General features: G+C 41.7%; 1 protein-coding gene across 1 annotated transcript; it reads right to left on the reverse strand.

Annotated features, from left to right (window-relative positions):
* Positions 1–1,894: 1,894 nt before the first annotated feature.
* ACAA2 (acetyl-CoA acyltransferase 2) lies at positions 1,895–13,996 on the reverse strand. Its single transcript, XM_010716901.3, has 10 exons — positions 13,895–13,996; positions 11,208–11,374; positions 10,211–10,339; positions 9,051–9,167; positions 8,322–8,469; positions 6,976–7,151; positions 6,170–6,299; positions 4,069–4,139; positions 3,381–3,535; positions 1,895–2,527 (listed from the first exon to the last, which is right to left on the reverse strand). Exons 1-10 carry the CDS (start codon positions 13,908–13,910, stop codon positions 2,443–2,445), a joined length of 1,194 nt encoding a protein of 397 aa, XP_010715203.1. The 5' UTR covers positions 13,911–13,996; the 3' UTR covers positions 1,895–2,442.
* Between the last annotated feature and the right edge of the window lie 752 nt (positions 13,997–14,748).

The following is a 14,748-nucleotide window of genomic DNA, read 5'->3' on the forward strand; positions in this document are numbered from 1 at the left end:
ATACAGTTGTTACAATCAACATAAATGTTTCCCCTAATATCTAACACATTTCTTCCAAATCTGCTTCTTCTCGGACACTACAAAATTCCCCTAATCCAGATTGCTGTCAGTAAGATCTCTTCAATTCCCATAGGCAAGAGAACAGTTTCGTTATTGCTGTAGCTGGGAAACAGCATACTTTGAAAAGTGTGCAAGGATCAGATGTAACTGCCTTTCTGCTGTTTGGAAGTGCAACATACTCCCATAACCTCATGGGAAAGGATTTGACTTTGGTTTGACAAAGCCCTTCGTTAGAGGATCTTACAGGAAATGAAAAGAATAAAGATGGAATGATGTGCAAATAAATCATCGACTTACGCAGCAAAATAAGGCTTCTGGCAGGGTGAACAGTGATCTGTGCTGACAACATAAGTTGTCCAGAAAAAGGAGTGAATATCATGATGAGTTTTGCAGAAAACACATTATTCAGAATGAGCAAGTACAACTCTCCCAGAAGAACTATGTGTGGATTTCAAATTCTTGAGTGATGAAAGATGGGAATTAGAAATTACGTGCAAAATAAAGCAGGTGAAGGGGATCATTCTCTACTGTACAGAATCATAGAATGGTTTGGGTTGGAAGAGACCTTTAAGGTCATCTAGTTCCAATCCCCTTGCTATAGGGAGGGACACCTCCCACCACACCAAGATGTTCACAGCCCCATCCAGCCTGAATATGGGCTATATCTACAGAGTGATGAGCTCTGAAGCAACTGGTACTATACAGAGAAGAAACCTTGGAAAAATTGGCTAGATCTCTGAAAATAAGAGTTCAGTTATAATCCACAGTCAGAAAGGTACGAAAAGCTAGTTACTATGGAAGGAGTCATGAATCCTGATTTATAAAATCCATGTGGCAACTTAATCTTGAATAATGAAACCCCAGTAACCCTAACTTATTGAAATACAGTAGAGAGAGGAAAAAAGAAACTGTGTTCAATGAACTTGTGGTTTGCTGCCTTATAGCAGCTAGGTTTTTAATCCATATAGACTGCACTATTGCCATTAAAGACACCAAACCCATAGGGAATGCTAGGAATTGTGATGAGTGTATTTCAACAGTTATCCATCCATTCTAACAAGCTGCCTCAACCTGAATTCCCAGTTAATCTAGACAGTCTGGTTTTGAATGGCCTCCCTTCTTTCACAATCCTCACAGCTCAGGGCAGTAAGAATTCATAGATAAGCAAAATTTCAACAGCAGGCTGAGGAAAAAAGAAAGTGAAATCTTTGCTACTATTTTAGCCTATGTAGCACAGAAGACACTACAGAGAAGCATGTTCTGTCTCTGACAAGGGATCTGCCCAACTCACTGTGAGCATCCAGTGTGGACACCTATGTAGATGGACTGGTGGTTGGACTAGATGATCTTGATCTTCTCCCACCTTAATGATTCTGTTCTGTGACTCTAGCTGAGCAAGCTGCAAATTGCTCCACTGCAAAGTGAGCCAAGAGGACTTCAGAGACTACATTCAGAAAAGATCTCACTTCAAATACACATGTCCAACATAATTCACAATGTGAACTCTGCTGCCTGTGAGAGCTGAGGGAACTTGCTCATATGTGGAATTCTCAGATGAGTTGAAAACAGCCCCACATGAGGTTGCTCAAGAGATGAGCTATGTGATATTATCAGAGGAAGTTACGAAATGGTCTGCAGTAGGTACACAGCGACATCTAACACCACTGCTAGATGCAGCATCACCTTCTTGGCAGGCTGGCAGATTTGCTAGAGTTTTCTAGAAAGTGCTCAGTAACTGCCAGTGACTGCAGCCAGGGAAAGTAGCATTTCCAATAGTAAACACTGATGTACCAAGAATAACAGTGGTTTACTTCTAGAAGAAACAAATACGACACTCTTTTTATCCATTCAATTTATTGTTCTCTTGAGAGGCACAAAAAAAATTTCAACTTCTCGTTTTCTTTTGCCTTGCAAAATAGCAGAGTACAATTTGGAGCCATCAATCTACAATTAACACATACTTCAGATGGTCTCCAATTACATTTTTACACTTCCTGATGATAAAAGAGGCACGTGTGCCAGACAGCAGCTGAAATTAGAAAAGCTGAAGCAGTACTTGCTTAAAAAGCTGCATTGCTATTTAAGGCAGATTTGGTGAAAGTTTGACAGGCAATTTCCTCAGAAAATGATAAGAATTTTGCCTACAGCAGTACATTAAACTTGATTGAAAAGACGCTTTTAGAAAATACTTCACCAGTGTGAAATTATATTGGTATTAGACGTTACTGAATCTTCTTGTTTAGAATTCAGGCCTCTCAGCCACTCCTTTACCTTGCAGGAATGGTTGTATGTGAAGGGATTACAGTGATGATTTACCATCAGAAAAGCCTAAGTTTTTCAGAGAACTGGTAATTCAGGCAACACTGCCAGCTCCAGAACGTCTCAAGCTGTGTTCTCGATGAGAAGAGCAATACCTTGTCCACCTCCAATGCAAGCTGACCCGACTGCGTATTTCCCACCACGACGCCTGTACCGAAAAAGTAACAGCAAAAATGACTTGTATTCATAAAGCCATAGCAACAGTGGTCCTGATTTTATAAACAGAAACTAGATATTAACATTTCAAAGGTACTACTAATGATGAGGTTTTGGAATGTGTACCTTCTTCTTTTTTTAGAAAAATCTCACAAAGCCTCCACTGCTGTTGAAGTATTTCTGTAGAAAAAACAAAGAGTTCTAGGTCTGGGTCTTGGACCTTTTAAAAGATGGTACATCATATTGTTCTTAGATGTACTAAATGGCAAGGAATACCATACAGGATACTTATTGCTTTAACTCATATACTAAAAAGGGCATAATTCAAGTAAAATTTTACTGCCATGGGAGTTTTTAAAAGCTCCTTTTTCTATAGCCACAAGCAAACATTTTTTTTTTGCAAGTTGCAAATTGAGACTTTATGGCTGAGTTCTTGTATTGTGATTGTTGTAAGAACCAGCAAAATACTCATAGGATGAATCACAGAATCATAGAATGGCCTGGGTTGAAAAGGACCATAATGATCATCTAGTTTCAACCCCCCTGCCACATGCAGGGTTGCCATCAGCAGACCAGGCTGCCCAGAGATCCCATTCAGGGATCTCCGCTCTGAAGATAATAGAAGGGGGAAAGAGAAAGAAAAAAATTGGAAAATTCAGGCTAAAATTATGCTAAGCATACTAAAACAATCAAAATTTCTGGAAACGGTCTAAAGGAGAAAGGTGATAACAAGCTCAGTGGACTGGAAGATTTTTAGCCGCACAGTATCTGTGTTAAAACTCCTTTGCAGGTCTAAATACAGCCGTGCTGCATTCACTACCAGCAGCTGTAAGTCATGAACGTACCTTAATTCATGAACCAGGTGAGCTGTGATTCGCGATCCTGAAGCGCCCAAAGGGTGACCCACAGCAATGGCACCTCCATTGACGTTGGTTTTTTCAGGGTCCAGGCCCAACACTTTTTCAACAGCCAGATACTGAGGTGCAAATGCCTCATTCACCTGAAACATGGGAGAAATGATACAACTGCTTACACAGACTTCCCACAAAAGCTTTCAGCAGTGTGCACACAAGATTAAATGAGATGCGCTTCTCCAAGGCATGTTGATTGAAAAAGTACTTAACATTGTCTTTTGACATGTATTCAGATAACATATAAATCATCATGTCAATGAAACAAATTCACATCCTTCTGGCATACTTGATACAAAGCAAATATGTACTACACTTTATTAAAAAAAAGAGTTCTAATGCCCGTGTTTATGACCTACAGCCAACAGAACAGCCTCGTGTTGTAGCTTTTTTCCTGCAGAATGCTATCAAGTCACTTTCAGTCTTCACATGTCTGCAACTTTAGTTATGACCATGTAACTGCGTGGCTGAAACAAACTAGACAAAGGTCAGATAGACAAGCAAGGACAGGTGGGCTGCAGGCATGCATGAACACCTACCCTCTGGTAAATGGAAACACACTGAGTGTAGCGTTCCTCCTAAAAAGACCAGCAACCCCATTGTCCATATTGAAGACTCTTACCTCTACCAAATCCATGTCCTTCAAAGTCAGTCCTGCTTTCTTCAGAACCTCAGTAATTGCAGGAACAGGACCTGTTTGGAAAATGTTACACATAGTTAAATGAAAAATAAATAAAGCCCTATAAACATGCTACACATACGATAGCTTCATAAAGTCTCATCAGACTGCCTCTCATAAGTCCCTGCAAAGGCAGTGGACTCTGGATATGTCACTCACCTGCTCTACTATTGTGGTAAAAGAACTGAAAAATCTAAAAACTACGTGGCAGCCTCATCCACAAACTGCTGAGGAAAGCAAGAAGTGCCATTACTGCTGAACTGCTACACTGTTAGACACACATAAGCTTCAAGTCAAGAAGACTAGACAAAAGACCTCAAGACCACTTTGAGGCAACTCCTCTCCAGTACTCCTGGCTTCAGCTTATTCTTTGCTCACCACTTGCAGCCTCCAGATACATATAAAAAGACACACGTTTAGAGGTCTGGTGTTTAGTTATGGGTATTGATGTTTTCGTGTTGATCGTAAAACTATAAAACTTCTACTTAAAGAATATATATTTTTTATTAAATAAAATAAATAAATACACCACATAGCAAAAACAGTGCCTCAGGCCCAGACTGAAACAGCCAACTGAACAACAAAACAATAGGATTTTTTTGGATAATATTACAGAATTTGGCAATAAAACTGCCTCTAGAAGAAAGCTACAACCCGATATAAGTCAGTAGGGGAGACTAATCTCAAAGCACAGCTACCCAAGGAAAGAGATATTCAAAGAGAATTTGAAAGGGCTGTTTAGATATGTGCCTGTAGGTCAAAGATTACAAAATCAGATGGGAGCTGATGGCTAGATGAACAGAAACGATCATAAAACATGACTTGAGCGTCTCACTACCAAGAAATGATGCTGACACCACACAGCTCAAAGAATAAAAAACAATAAAATGAGTAAATGAGCCAAGAGATAGAAACATTAAAAGAAGAAAGGGCTCAGGTCAAAGCTCAGTGGATCATTAGAAAGGCTTAGGCTTAATACCAGACCCTAAATGTTTCTCTTTATAGACTGATTTTAGTATGCTCGTTATGTACGAAAGTAATGGGAAGGTCTCCTGTGGACAATACAAAGACCATCAATGACAGCCAAGGGGACTTCCCTCCCCAGCCTCTTTTTCTAAATAATGAATTCTATCACTTAGACATTGTCTGCCCAACACTATCAGTATGTGAAAGGGCAGTTGCTCCATCTGAGCTCCTCTGTTCTCAGATCTGTTGCTGTCATGTCTATGAATCTCATCTGTTTTTTTTCAGTTGCTGTGGAGTTAAGGACTGAAACATTCCTCCCTATGATTTATGAAGTTTTTAAACAGGCTAAAACAGTTGCCTGACCTGCAAACAATGGTCTGGTTTACAAAGCACAATGACTCCATGAAGCCTAGCAAAAGAAACCCTCCCTCTGCATTTGCTTTGAAGGTTGGCTTAGTCAGATAGCCTGAGCAAGAAAGCAAATCTGACAATGCTTCATTTGCATTTGTACTGACACATGAAACCAGGCAACAATGAGTTCTCTGGAGAAAACAGCAGAAAGGAAAAGTAATGGTGGGGTACAATGCTGTCTGCAAACCCAACAGAAGGGAAAACCCTGGCATGTCTGAATCAGCTTTGAAGGTTGTTTGCATTAACAGCTTACTTGATTAGAAAACATAAAATGTGAGACTAGGAAAAAATGATTAGTGGGCTTACCAGAATAATATCTAATGTTGGAACCTAGTCTTAACTTAAGCAATGGAGTAAATAGTGAAAGGGGTAGACAAAGCCAGTACTCCTTCAGCAAAACAACTCGTAATTAAACATTAATGGGAATCTTCAGGATAAAATCTGTCAGTTTTTTGTTTATTTGTTTGTTTTAAATGAGAGCATACCTATTTTCTTGACTTACTAACAGTCAGAGTAAAAAGTGGGGAAAAAGTGGTGCAGTGGGGAAAAAGTGGACTGTAGTTTGGTGCTAGGTCAGGCATGGCACATACTCCCTAAAATGCCCAACAGAAGAAGAGTTTAACTCTGCTTAGTGCTGTAAAAGAAAATGCATTTTCTTGCAACTTACCAATGCCCATTATGGAAGGGTCACAGCCAGATGAGTGGTAGGCAACTACTCTTGCCAGAGGAGTGAGGCTGTGCTTTTTAAGAGCTGATTCACTGGCAATGATGACTGCACCAGCTCCATCACACACCCCCTTGTAACAACAGAGAAAAGTACTTCAGTGAAGAAAGTATAAACAAGAAAAAAAAAATAATCACATTTTAAACTAAAAATATCTCTCAACAAAAAGCCTGAGTCCATGACACTGCTGTTAAAATGTAATAAACTGCTGTATGGGTGTTTATTCAAAACATACCGTGATCTTTCACTACTCTGTGGACTATGAAGGTCAAATAGATGATTAGGTGATTGATTTTAATGTTTGTTTTAATGTCAGAAAAGTAAATTTTTTTCTACTTAAGTCTCCCTTATATTGGAAACATAATTCTGTATATTTGCAGGGACCCTATTAATATTAGATAATGGATGTATAATTATAAAAGATACATTACAGACACATACTGTGGTTATGATCTATTTTAAACTGGAATTTGAACTATATGATTACAACAATCATTCTGGCCCAAAGAACATTAATCAATGAATTAAGATAATGTCTGGAAGAGGAACTGTCTCTACTGACATACTGCTAAGCTCTCAGTCTGCTCTGAGCAAAAGCAAAACGTGGTTTGGACTATAAAGAATACTAATTGTGCCACAAAGACAATCAGCAGCACACCCAATGAGAAAATGCATGATAATACAAGGACAGCAGATTAGGAGAGCATTGAAAGTGACACCATCATAATCCAAGGCCATGACGTACTCACTGAAGCATTCCCAGCAGTGACTGTCCCATCCTTTTTAAAGACGGGTGGGAGTTTTGCCAGCTGTTCTATAGTGGTCTGGGGTTTTGGGTGCTCGTCCTTTTGCATACTTTCTTTCCCTTTTTTTGTTTTCACTTCAATTGGTGCCATCTCAGCATTAAAATGACCAGCATCTTGAGCTGAAACCACAAAGAAGAAAATAAAAGGTCTCTTACAAAAATAGCAGGAGATGACTGCCCGGCATGACCAATAATCCCATTTCCATGTGCCCACAGCTTTTGATCTGTCCAAGCTACAACTTCAGAGACAGTGCTGTTTATACTTTATTTTGTTTAAATAAGCCATATGGGGGCTTACTGTTTAGTTTTCAGAACACAACAAAGACTGTACAAACACACTCCAAAACTTCTCCAAAGAAAGTCTCCAATATTGATGTGTTGTTTCAAGTTTAAATAACTACACTTTTTCCCCCTCCTTAAAAACCACTAGATTTATTTTTCGTATACATTCATGTACTGTTACTTTATTCTGCAACACTAGAGCTTATCAGAGAGCAAGAAGCTCCAACTCTCAGAAACTGCCACATTTGATGTTGTTTGGCCCCTGGCATTTTTAACAAGTTTTACAACATTCTTTTCTTTCCAGAGTAGCCATAGGACTGTCTCCTTAATGTGAATGCACAAACAGAAATAAAACCAGCAACCTGGAGTCTTATACATCATACATAAAACAAGAAATAAGCAAAAGTCTCTTCAGTGGCACAGTTTATAGTGAAGGCTCCAGGAATTCATTTAGATCAGCAAAGAAGAATAAAAACAGCACTCCTACTCACATTAAAAAAAATATCAAGTCTGTTTTCAAGAGTAGCAGCTGTTAAAATCAACATTATTAGAATCTAATAGTATGCTTAGATCTTTTCTTCTTGTGGGTTGCAACGTATGTTGAAATCCACAAGGACCACTACACATCCTACTTTCCTTTACCCTACAATCCTATTTACACTAACAATCAGCTGCAGTAATGGAACATCCCTGAATTATGGCTTTGGCCATATATAACGTGTCCAGCAAACAGTTTAAATGCAGGTCCTGAACAAATGTTCCCCGTTCAGATACATCTTGAGATTCTGTTTGCTCTAACTGTTCAGTATATTCCAAATCAACCCTGCTAGAGCAGGCTCTTTCTATCCAGAGCAAAGTAAAGCATGAATTAGAGTCTCTTCAAATCAAAAGACAAATGATGTTAACATGCACGAGCTACATAAAACTTAAAAATAATTTGAATTGCTGCTAAAAACAAGATTTGAAACTGGCCTCAAATAAAATACTTCAATTCCTACATTTACTCACCAGCTTTGCATCTCTGTTGTGTTTTCAATGCGTATCGGTCGCAGTCCTCTCGCGTGATGTTGTGTTTTGCAGCCAGATTTTCAGCTGTAATTGCCATCGGGATTTTAACATACGTGTCAGTTAGACCTTCCCACAATGTGTCTTCCAACTGCAAGGAACGTTATTTAAAGAACATGTTAAAGTTGAGCAATATTTAAAATTTATTATTGTTAATTCCTAATTATTCCACCAGCCTCTTGAGAACTAAAGTCACCTTGTAAAATTAACCCAAGTCACCTACAGATACTGTAGGTACATAAATTAGAACAAATACACCACAAAGCAGTATGCAAGTTTCTCGTTTGCTGTTCTAGTTTACACCAGGCCCTACAGTAGTTCTTTCCATTCACACATGGCCCTGAGAAGTTTGAGAGGAGCCTTTACATTATAGACAGTACTTTGATGGAATGCACCAAATGAATTTTGGCTCTAAGAGTTTACTAACACACTTATCTTGGAAGAGGAATTCAAGCATTGTTTTAGAAATGGGAGAAAATTGGCATTCTTAATAAAACTGTGAACCTACAATTTTGGTGATGTTTGAATACTGGGTATACCCTTTGGACATCTAAATCTGGACTTAATATGCAATGATTTCACTTCCAAGAGTGTAGTGTTTATATGTCTGGCAGCATATGTTCCTCTGTAAACAACTTTATTTACAAAACAAATTTATAACAAGTATCAGACCTTGAGTTCTGCTCCTAATCTGGTTCCAAATCGGATGTTTCGAACTGCGTAAGGTGCCTGGCTCATGCTTTCAGCTCCACCACACAGAACCACTTCTGAGTCATTAAGGCAAATTTCCTGTTAACAACAACAAAAAAATAGACAATAAATCCAAAGACCTAGGATGTAACTTGCTGCTTTTGTAAGGTTGTAAGGTAGTAAGGTAATGACAACTGTTTTACGGAAATACATTGCTATATATGAAGCCACACAGAATGAACTCATGCTTGCATATATTTACAAAAAGGTTTACCATTCCATAAGGATTGGGGTCTGTCTCTGTCTCACACATTCCTCCCTTCACCCGTCAACAAGGAATGGACGTACCAGTGAAGAGGAAGAGAATTTGGGTTCACCTACGTGACAGGACTGAGAACCTGATGGCATCTCTATGGTTGTATGGTTACGTTAACAGCTGTTTGAACATGTGGTTTTGTTTTGGCTTGGTTTTAAATATCCCTACCACAAAACCAAAGAAACTTCAAAAGAAAAAGTTTTAGAGAACATTAGCCAAGTAAACTGCCAAAAGAAACCCTAACCACACACTAATTCATCACTGCTACAGTCTGCAGAGCCTGGAAGTCCTAAACTGCAAACAGACAATCTGACCACTAAGAAATTCTTTAAATGATTCACCTAGCTGCTATAAATTATCATACCCATGAAAGAGTTTGGGTCTTTGAAGGAAGAAACACTTGAAAAGCACAGATTGCTGCTTACATAGCCAACTAGGTGGGAATATAAACAATGGGCAAAAGATAAAAGCCCTCATCTGTGGTTCTGACGCCCAGTAATTTTAATTCACGCCAACAGGATCACAGAATACAACCACTGTACAGCTGAACTCTATCTCACTGGTTAACACTTGTTGCATTCCTCACATTGAACTCAAAATAGCTACAATGACCATTTTTAAAACCAGCCATTAAAAATGGCACTGCGGAGGCTGAACTCTTGCACACAACCATGCACGTGCAGTGTGAAGCCTCTACCAGTGGTAGCTAGAAACCCGTAGTAAGACTCATCTCAAACACACAGTACATGCTTCTACACATCTCTCATTAAAGATGCCATAAGAGTTACAACTAATCTAGAAATACAGGCAGAAAAGATCTTAGTACCTGGCATCCATTAGCAATGGACTGGAAACCAGAGCCACAGAGCCTGTTGACAGTGAGGGCCGGAACTGGGACAGGGACTCCCACACGTAAACCAACGTGTCTTGCAATGTAAATAGCATCTGGAGAGCTCTGCAGGCAGAACAAATAGTAGGTTGTATTATACTCATTCTTCTTGAAAGTAAAAGTTTTGATCAGAAGTCAAAATGTTGTGATAAAATTACTGGCAGAAGACAGGTGGATATTCAACAGAAATCCTGCTAGTTGTAAGAAAAGTTCTGATTCACTTCAAAAAGATAAACTCATATTATCAAAAAGGACTAATGTCTGTACATGCAGGGACTGTGACATAAAAGACTTCATGGCAAAAATGGTCCCACAGACATAAAGCTCTGAAGTCACCAGCTTCAAAGGTCTTGTGTTTTCTCTTCTTGCTTATTTTCCAGCATACACACAAAAGACTAACATAAGACCAGATTCTGACCAGGAAGCAGCAGTTAGTTCAAGGTAAATTAGAATTGCTTAGATTGACAGAGGAAAAAAAACCCAAAAGTGTGAAAAATGCAGATACAACTGCTGCTTTGCAGTCACTGAACTATGAAACGTTTTAAGTGTGATGTTCTAATTGCACACTGGCCTGTTCTAACAACGAGATTTCATTCCAGCTCAAGGCATGAAAACAGGAAAAACGTGCTGGGGATTAGCAACTAGCCACTACATTAATCTGTATGGTTGCAGAGATCAGCCTCTCCTACTTAAAACTTTATCTGTGGTCCTAAAAACAGAAAGCTAAGCCTTGCTCCCAGTAATGTCCCAAATCATGCAGGGTATGTCCCTTAGACATGAACAGGAAACACTACACTGTGAATGCTACTCGCCCATTCCATCTGCACCCCTATGGTTTATTCTTGGCTGCAAAGCAGAGGTAACTATCTATGGCATCACAGTGAAGGAGATGACTGAAATATTCACCCACCAGCAAAATTTCCATGCTACCAACCTGCATGACATTGCCAACGATCACACTGTCAATGATCTCAGGAGGGACCTTTCCAGCAGCCAGCGCAGCCCGAGCAGCATGCTCTGTCAGGTCAGTGGCTGACAAGCCCTTCAGCAGTCCTCCATAGGTGCCAAAAGGAGTCCGCTTTGCTGCGACGATGAATACACCTGCAAGAGAAGCAAGAATTATGCAGCTGGACAGAACAGGGAACAGCTGGTCTGCCTTATGTTCCTTTCTATGAGATAACAGAGATATATATGAGATACCAAAAAGAATGAATATGTTAAAAAAATTGTACAGATAAACAGTGTACTGGGGAGAAAATGAGGAAATTATCCTCAACTGAGTAACATCCTAAATTTGCAAGAACCCAAGCAGTTCAAGACAAGTGATGCAGGATGCAGCAATACTTCAGGTGGGGGAAATATGCCACAATTAATGGTCAGAAGGAAAAGCTGGGAAGACTCCAGGAGTATCGCTTTTCCAAGAAAAGGTTTGGAAAAAGGAGATAGTTTGGCTATGGAGAAGACACACTGCATCAAACATTAATAAGTGTTCTACAGGCAGGAAAGGAACATCTCTAAGATCCTGCAGTGGACACACCTATGAAATAATCTGTTGTTGTGCTGTTGTCAATGCTTGACCAGAGGGACCCCAAGGGGATTTCAGCTCAAGCAAAGCTCTGCCTCAGCCAGGACACCTTCTGCTCACAACAGCTCCGTGCCGTGTGCCAGCACAAGTGGGAGCAGGCTCTGAACTTTCCCCTAGTTGAACAACAGAGCTCACACGCCCACCTGCAGCTGCCCCGGAATGCCTGCTGGTATTTTAAGTAATGCAGGAGAGATACACGCAGATAGAAGAAGAATTGCAAATGGAAATGTCTGCTTATTAAGCTGCTGGTGAACAGTGCTCTGATTGCTTCCAAGGTTTCTCATCCATTGCCTTTTTCACTCTTTTGTCAGAGTCAGGGTGCTCCTCCCTCTCTCATACATTCAGATCCCAGATCTCATGCTCTTCAGGAAAGGACTTTCCAAACTGCTGAAGGGCAGTCTTGCTGCACTGACAAGTCCTAGCACTGCAATAGTTATGCTCAGAAGATGATTTGGGAAATCCCCTAGCGCAGACTAAGCAAGGTCCTTATCCTTGAAGTTTCAAGGATGAGGAAGAATGTGAAAAACGACGTGGATTTTTAAACCATAAAAATAGGAAAATAAAATGATCCCTCACACCTAGATGCTACCCATCCTATTTCTACAGTACTGAGGAGACCTTAAAAATAAGTCTTTTCTAAGAACACTACTGCTCTCTTAAAGCGTTGATATGCTGTCTATTCAAAAACTGTAAGACACAGCATTTATTTCCTGCAAGAAGTAAGTATGATTACAGAACCACAGAATGACTTGGCTTGGAAGTGACCTAAAAGATAATGCATCCAAAAAGCCCACTCCTCAGGCTTTTAAGAGTAGCCACTAAAACATGTATCTCTGAAGAAGTCCCTCTATGTTTAGAGGTCAAAAAGGAACAAAGGCAGCGCTGCAGGCTTAGAACAAACACTACAACCTACATGCACACACTGGAGCAAAATGAGGCTGCCTGCTATATCCACTGTTGGTTTTCACTCATTTAACCATAATTCAAACCCTGTTCTAAAGGCTTGTTGATGTTCCTGAGCCTGCTCTCCCAGCAGCACAGCCTTGACTGTGCCTCTGGTCCACCACTCCACTGACTCCTGCCCATTTCCTCCACAATTGGGCCCGCACAGCTGCTGCCAGCAGAGGGTCCTGACCAAGTCAGCAGAATTTTCTCTCCTTTTGACCAGCAGGATATCTGCACTATCTGCTGAATCACACTGCATGACTTTACAAACAGACTGGGGTTGGGGACTTTGCACTTCAGCCTTTGTTTTACAAACTTCTCTTTCAGCCCCACTGCCTGCATCTCCCAGCTGCTATGGGGCAGCTCCATAGAATTAATTCCAAGTTATGCCAAACTGAACCAATCACAATAGGGCTCGGAGTGGAATTACTCCGATTTTGGATGATGGGAGACAGCTCCTACAGATGCTGCAGGAGGAATCAAAAACTCAACGGGGAAAATATCTGGATGCTGGTTTAAGCACTCGCTGCCTGACCTGGATCACAGAATGGGTTTGGGTTGGGAGGGACCTCAAAGTTCGTCTCGTTCCAGCAGCCCTGCAGGCATGCTTGCAAGTGGGTGGATTCCAAAAGCAAAGGCAGACGTTGCAGATCTCTATGCAACTGTTACTCCCGGGGTAGAGGGATCGTTCCGGGCCTGTAAGCAGCTAAAAGCAGCCCTGTGAGGAGCGAAGAGGGAAGACCAGTGCGGTGCCGGCAGCTGAGCGCACAGAGAGGCGACCACCGACGCCCACAGCTCCGCGCAGCTCCGCCGAAACGCCCACGCAAACCGCCTCAGGAGCTGACTGAGCTTCCCGAAGCCGCTCAGCTGTCACTGCGTCCACGGGCAGAAATTACCACACAGACGCTCCCAGGCCCGCGCCCCAGGTTGCCCACACCGGGACCCTCGGGCCGCGCCGAGGGTCCCACAGACGGCGGGGAGCCGCCCGACAAGAGCCGAGAGAGGCCGAAAGAGGCCGAGAAGGGCCGGAAAGTGTCGAAAGGCGCCGAGAAGAGCCGAAGGGTGCCGAACGGCACCAGCGGAATCCTCACCTCTCAGCAGCGCCATGGTCTGCGCCGTTCTGCTCTGCCGCCGTCGCCACCCGCCCCGCCCCTCCGCACATTCGTCACGCTGCGAGCGAGGGAGGCACTGATTGATTGACGCACGGCCGCCGCTTTAAATCTGATTTTACTTATTCGTTTTCGATTTTATTTAAATCTGATTTAATTTCTTTCCTTTCTCGCCGGCCGCCCGAGCCCAGGGGCGAATCGGCTGTGAGGTAACGGCGGCTTGCAGCGCGTTGCCTAGCAACGGCCGTGGAGTAGGCCACAGGCGGAGCGGCCTGCGGGGCGTTTGGGAGCACGGGCGGGCGGTGGAGTGGTTTCGGGCTTCTGTCAGCCGCCTCTATCCCCACAGCCGCCACAGAAAGCTGCAGGGATCTCCAGACGGCTTCCCTGTGCTTCGCCCCTTTTTTGGGTGGGGAATCCTCCCCCCGGAATGCCACTCGAAGCTCTGTTGTTCGAGGAGAGGTGGTATCTGTGTGAGTAAAAAGTGCTGGCAGAGCAGTTCTGGCTGCCACAAAAAGTTGGATGGGTAGAAACACTTGATTATGTGTATTGCCGCATGGCTTCAGCTAAAGAATTTCAGAATTAAAACATTTATTTGAGGTTTATCCTAGGAAAATGAGCATTTTTTATTAAAAGAAAAATCTACTGTTTTGCTTGTAATTCCATTGATTTCATGAATCGGGGTGCAGTGACACATAATAACCTTAAGGAAAAGTGGGGATAGGAATAAAGAAAAAGATACTTCATATTTTCCCATTTTGCCACCAGCTTACCTCTGATCATGTCAGCCCACGGAGTCACAGAATGGCCAGGGTTGGAAGGGACCTCAAGGATCACGA

This window comes from Meleagris gallopavo, chromosome 11 (genome assembly GCF_000146605.3).
Source record: "Meleagris gallopavo isolate NT-WF06-2002-E0010 breed Aviagen turkey brand Nicholas breeding stock chromosome 11, Turkey_5.1, whole genome shotgun sequence".
Taxonomy (NCBI): Eukaryota; Metazoa; Chordata; class Aves; order Galliformes; family Phasianidae; genus Meleagris; species Meleagris gallopavo.

Bases quoted from the DNA above. Each gene is read 5' to 3' on its own strand.
- ACAA2 (XM_010716901.3), bottom strand. The intron at 9,168-10,210 runs GTACTAAGATCT...TGTTGTTAACAG, and splicing joins CCATTGCTAATGGATGCCAG to GAAATTTGCCTTAATGACTC. The intron at 4,140-6,169 runs GTAAGTTGCAAG...TTTTCCAAACAG, and splicing joins CCCTTCCATAATGGGCATTG to GTCCTGTTCCTGCAATTACT.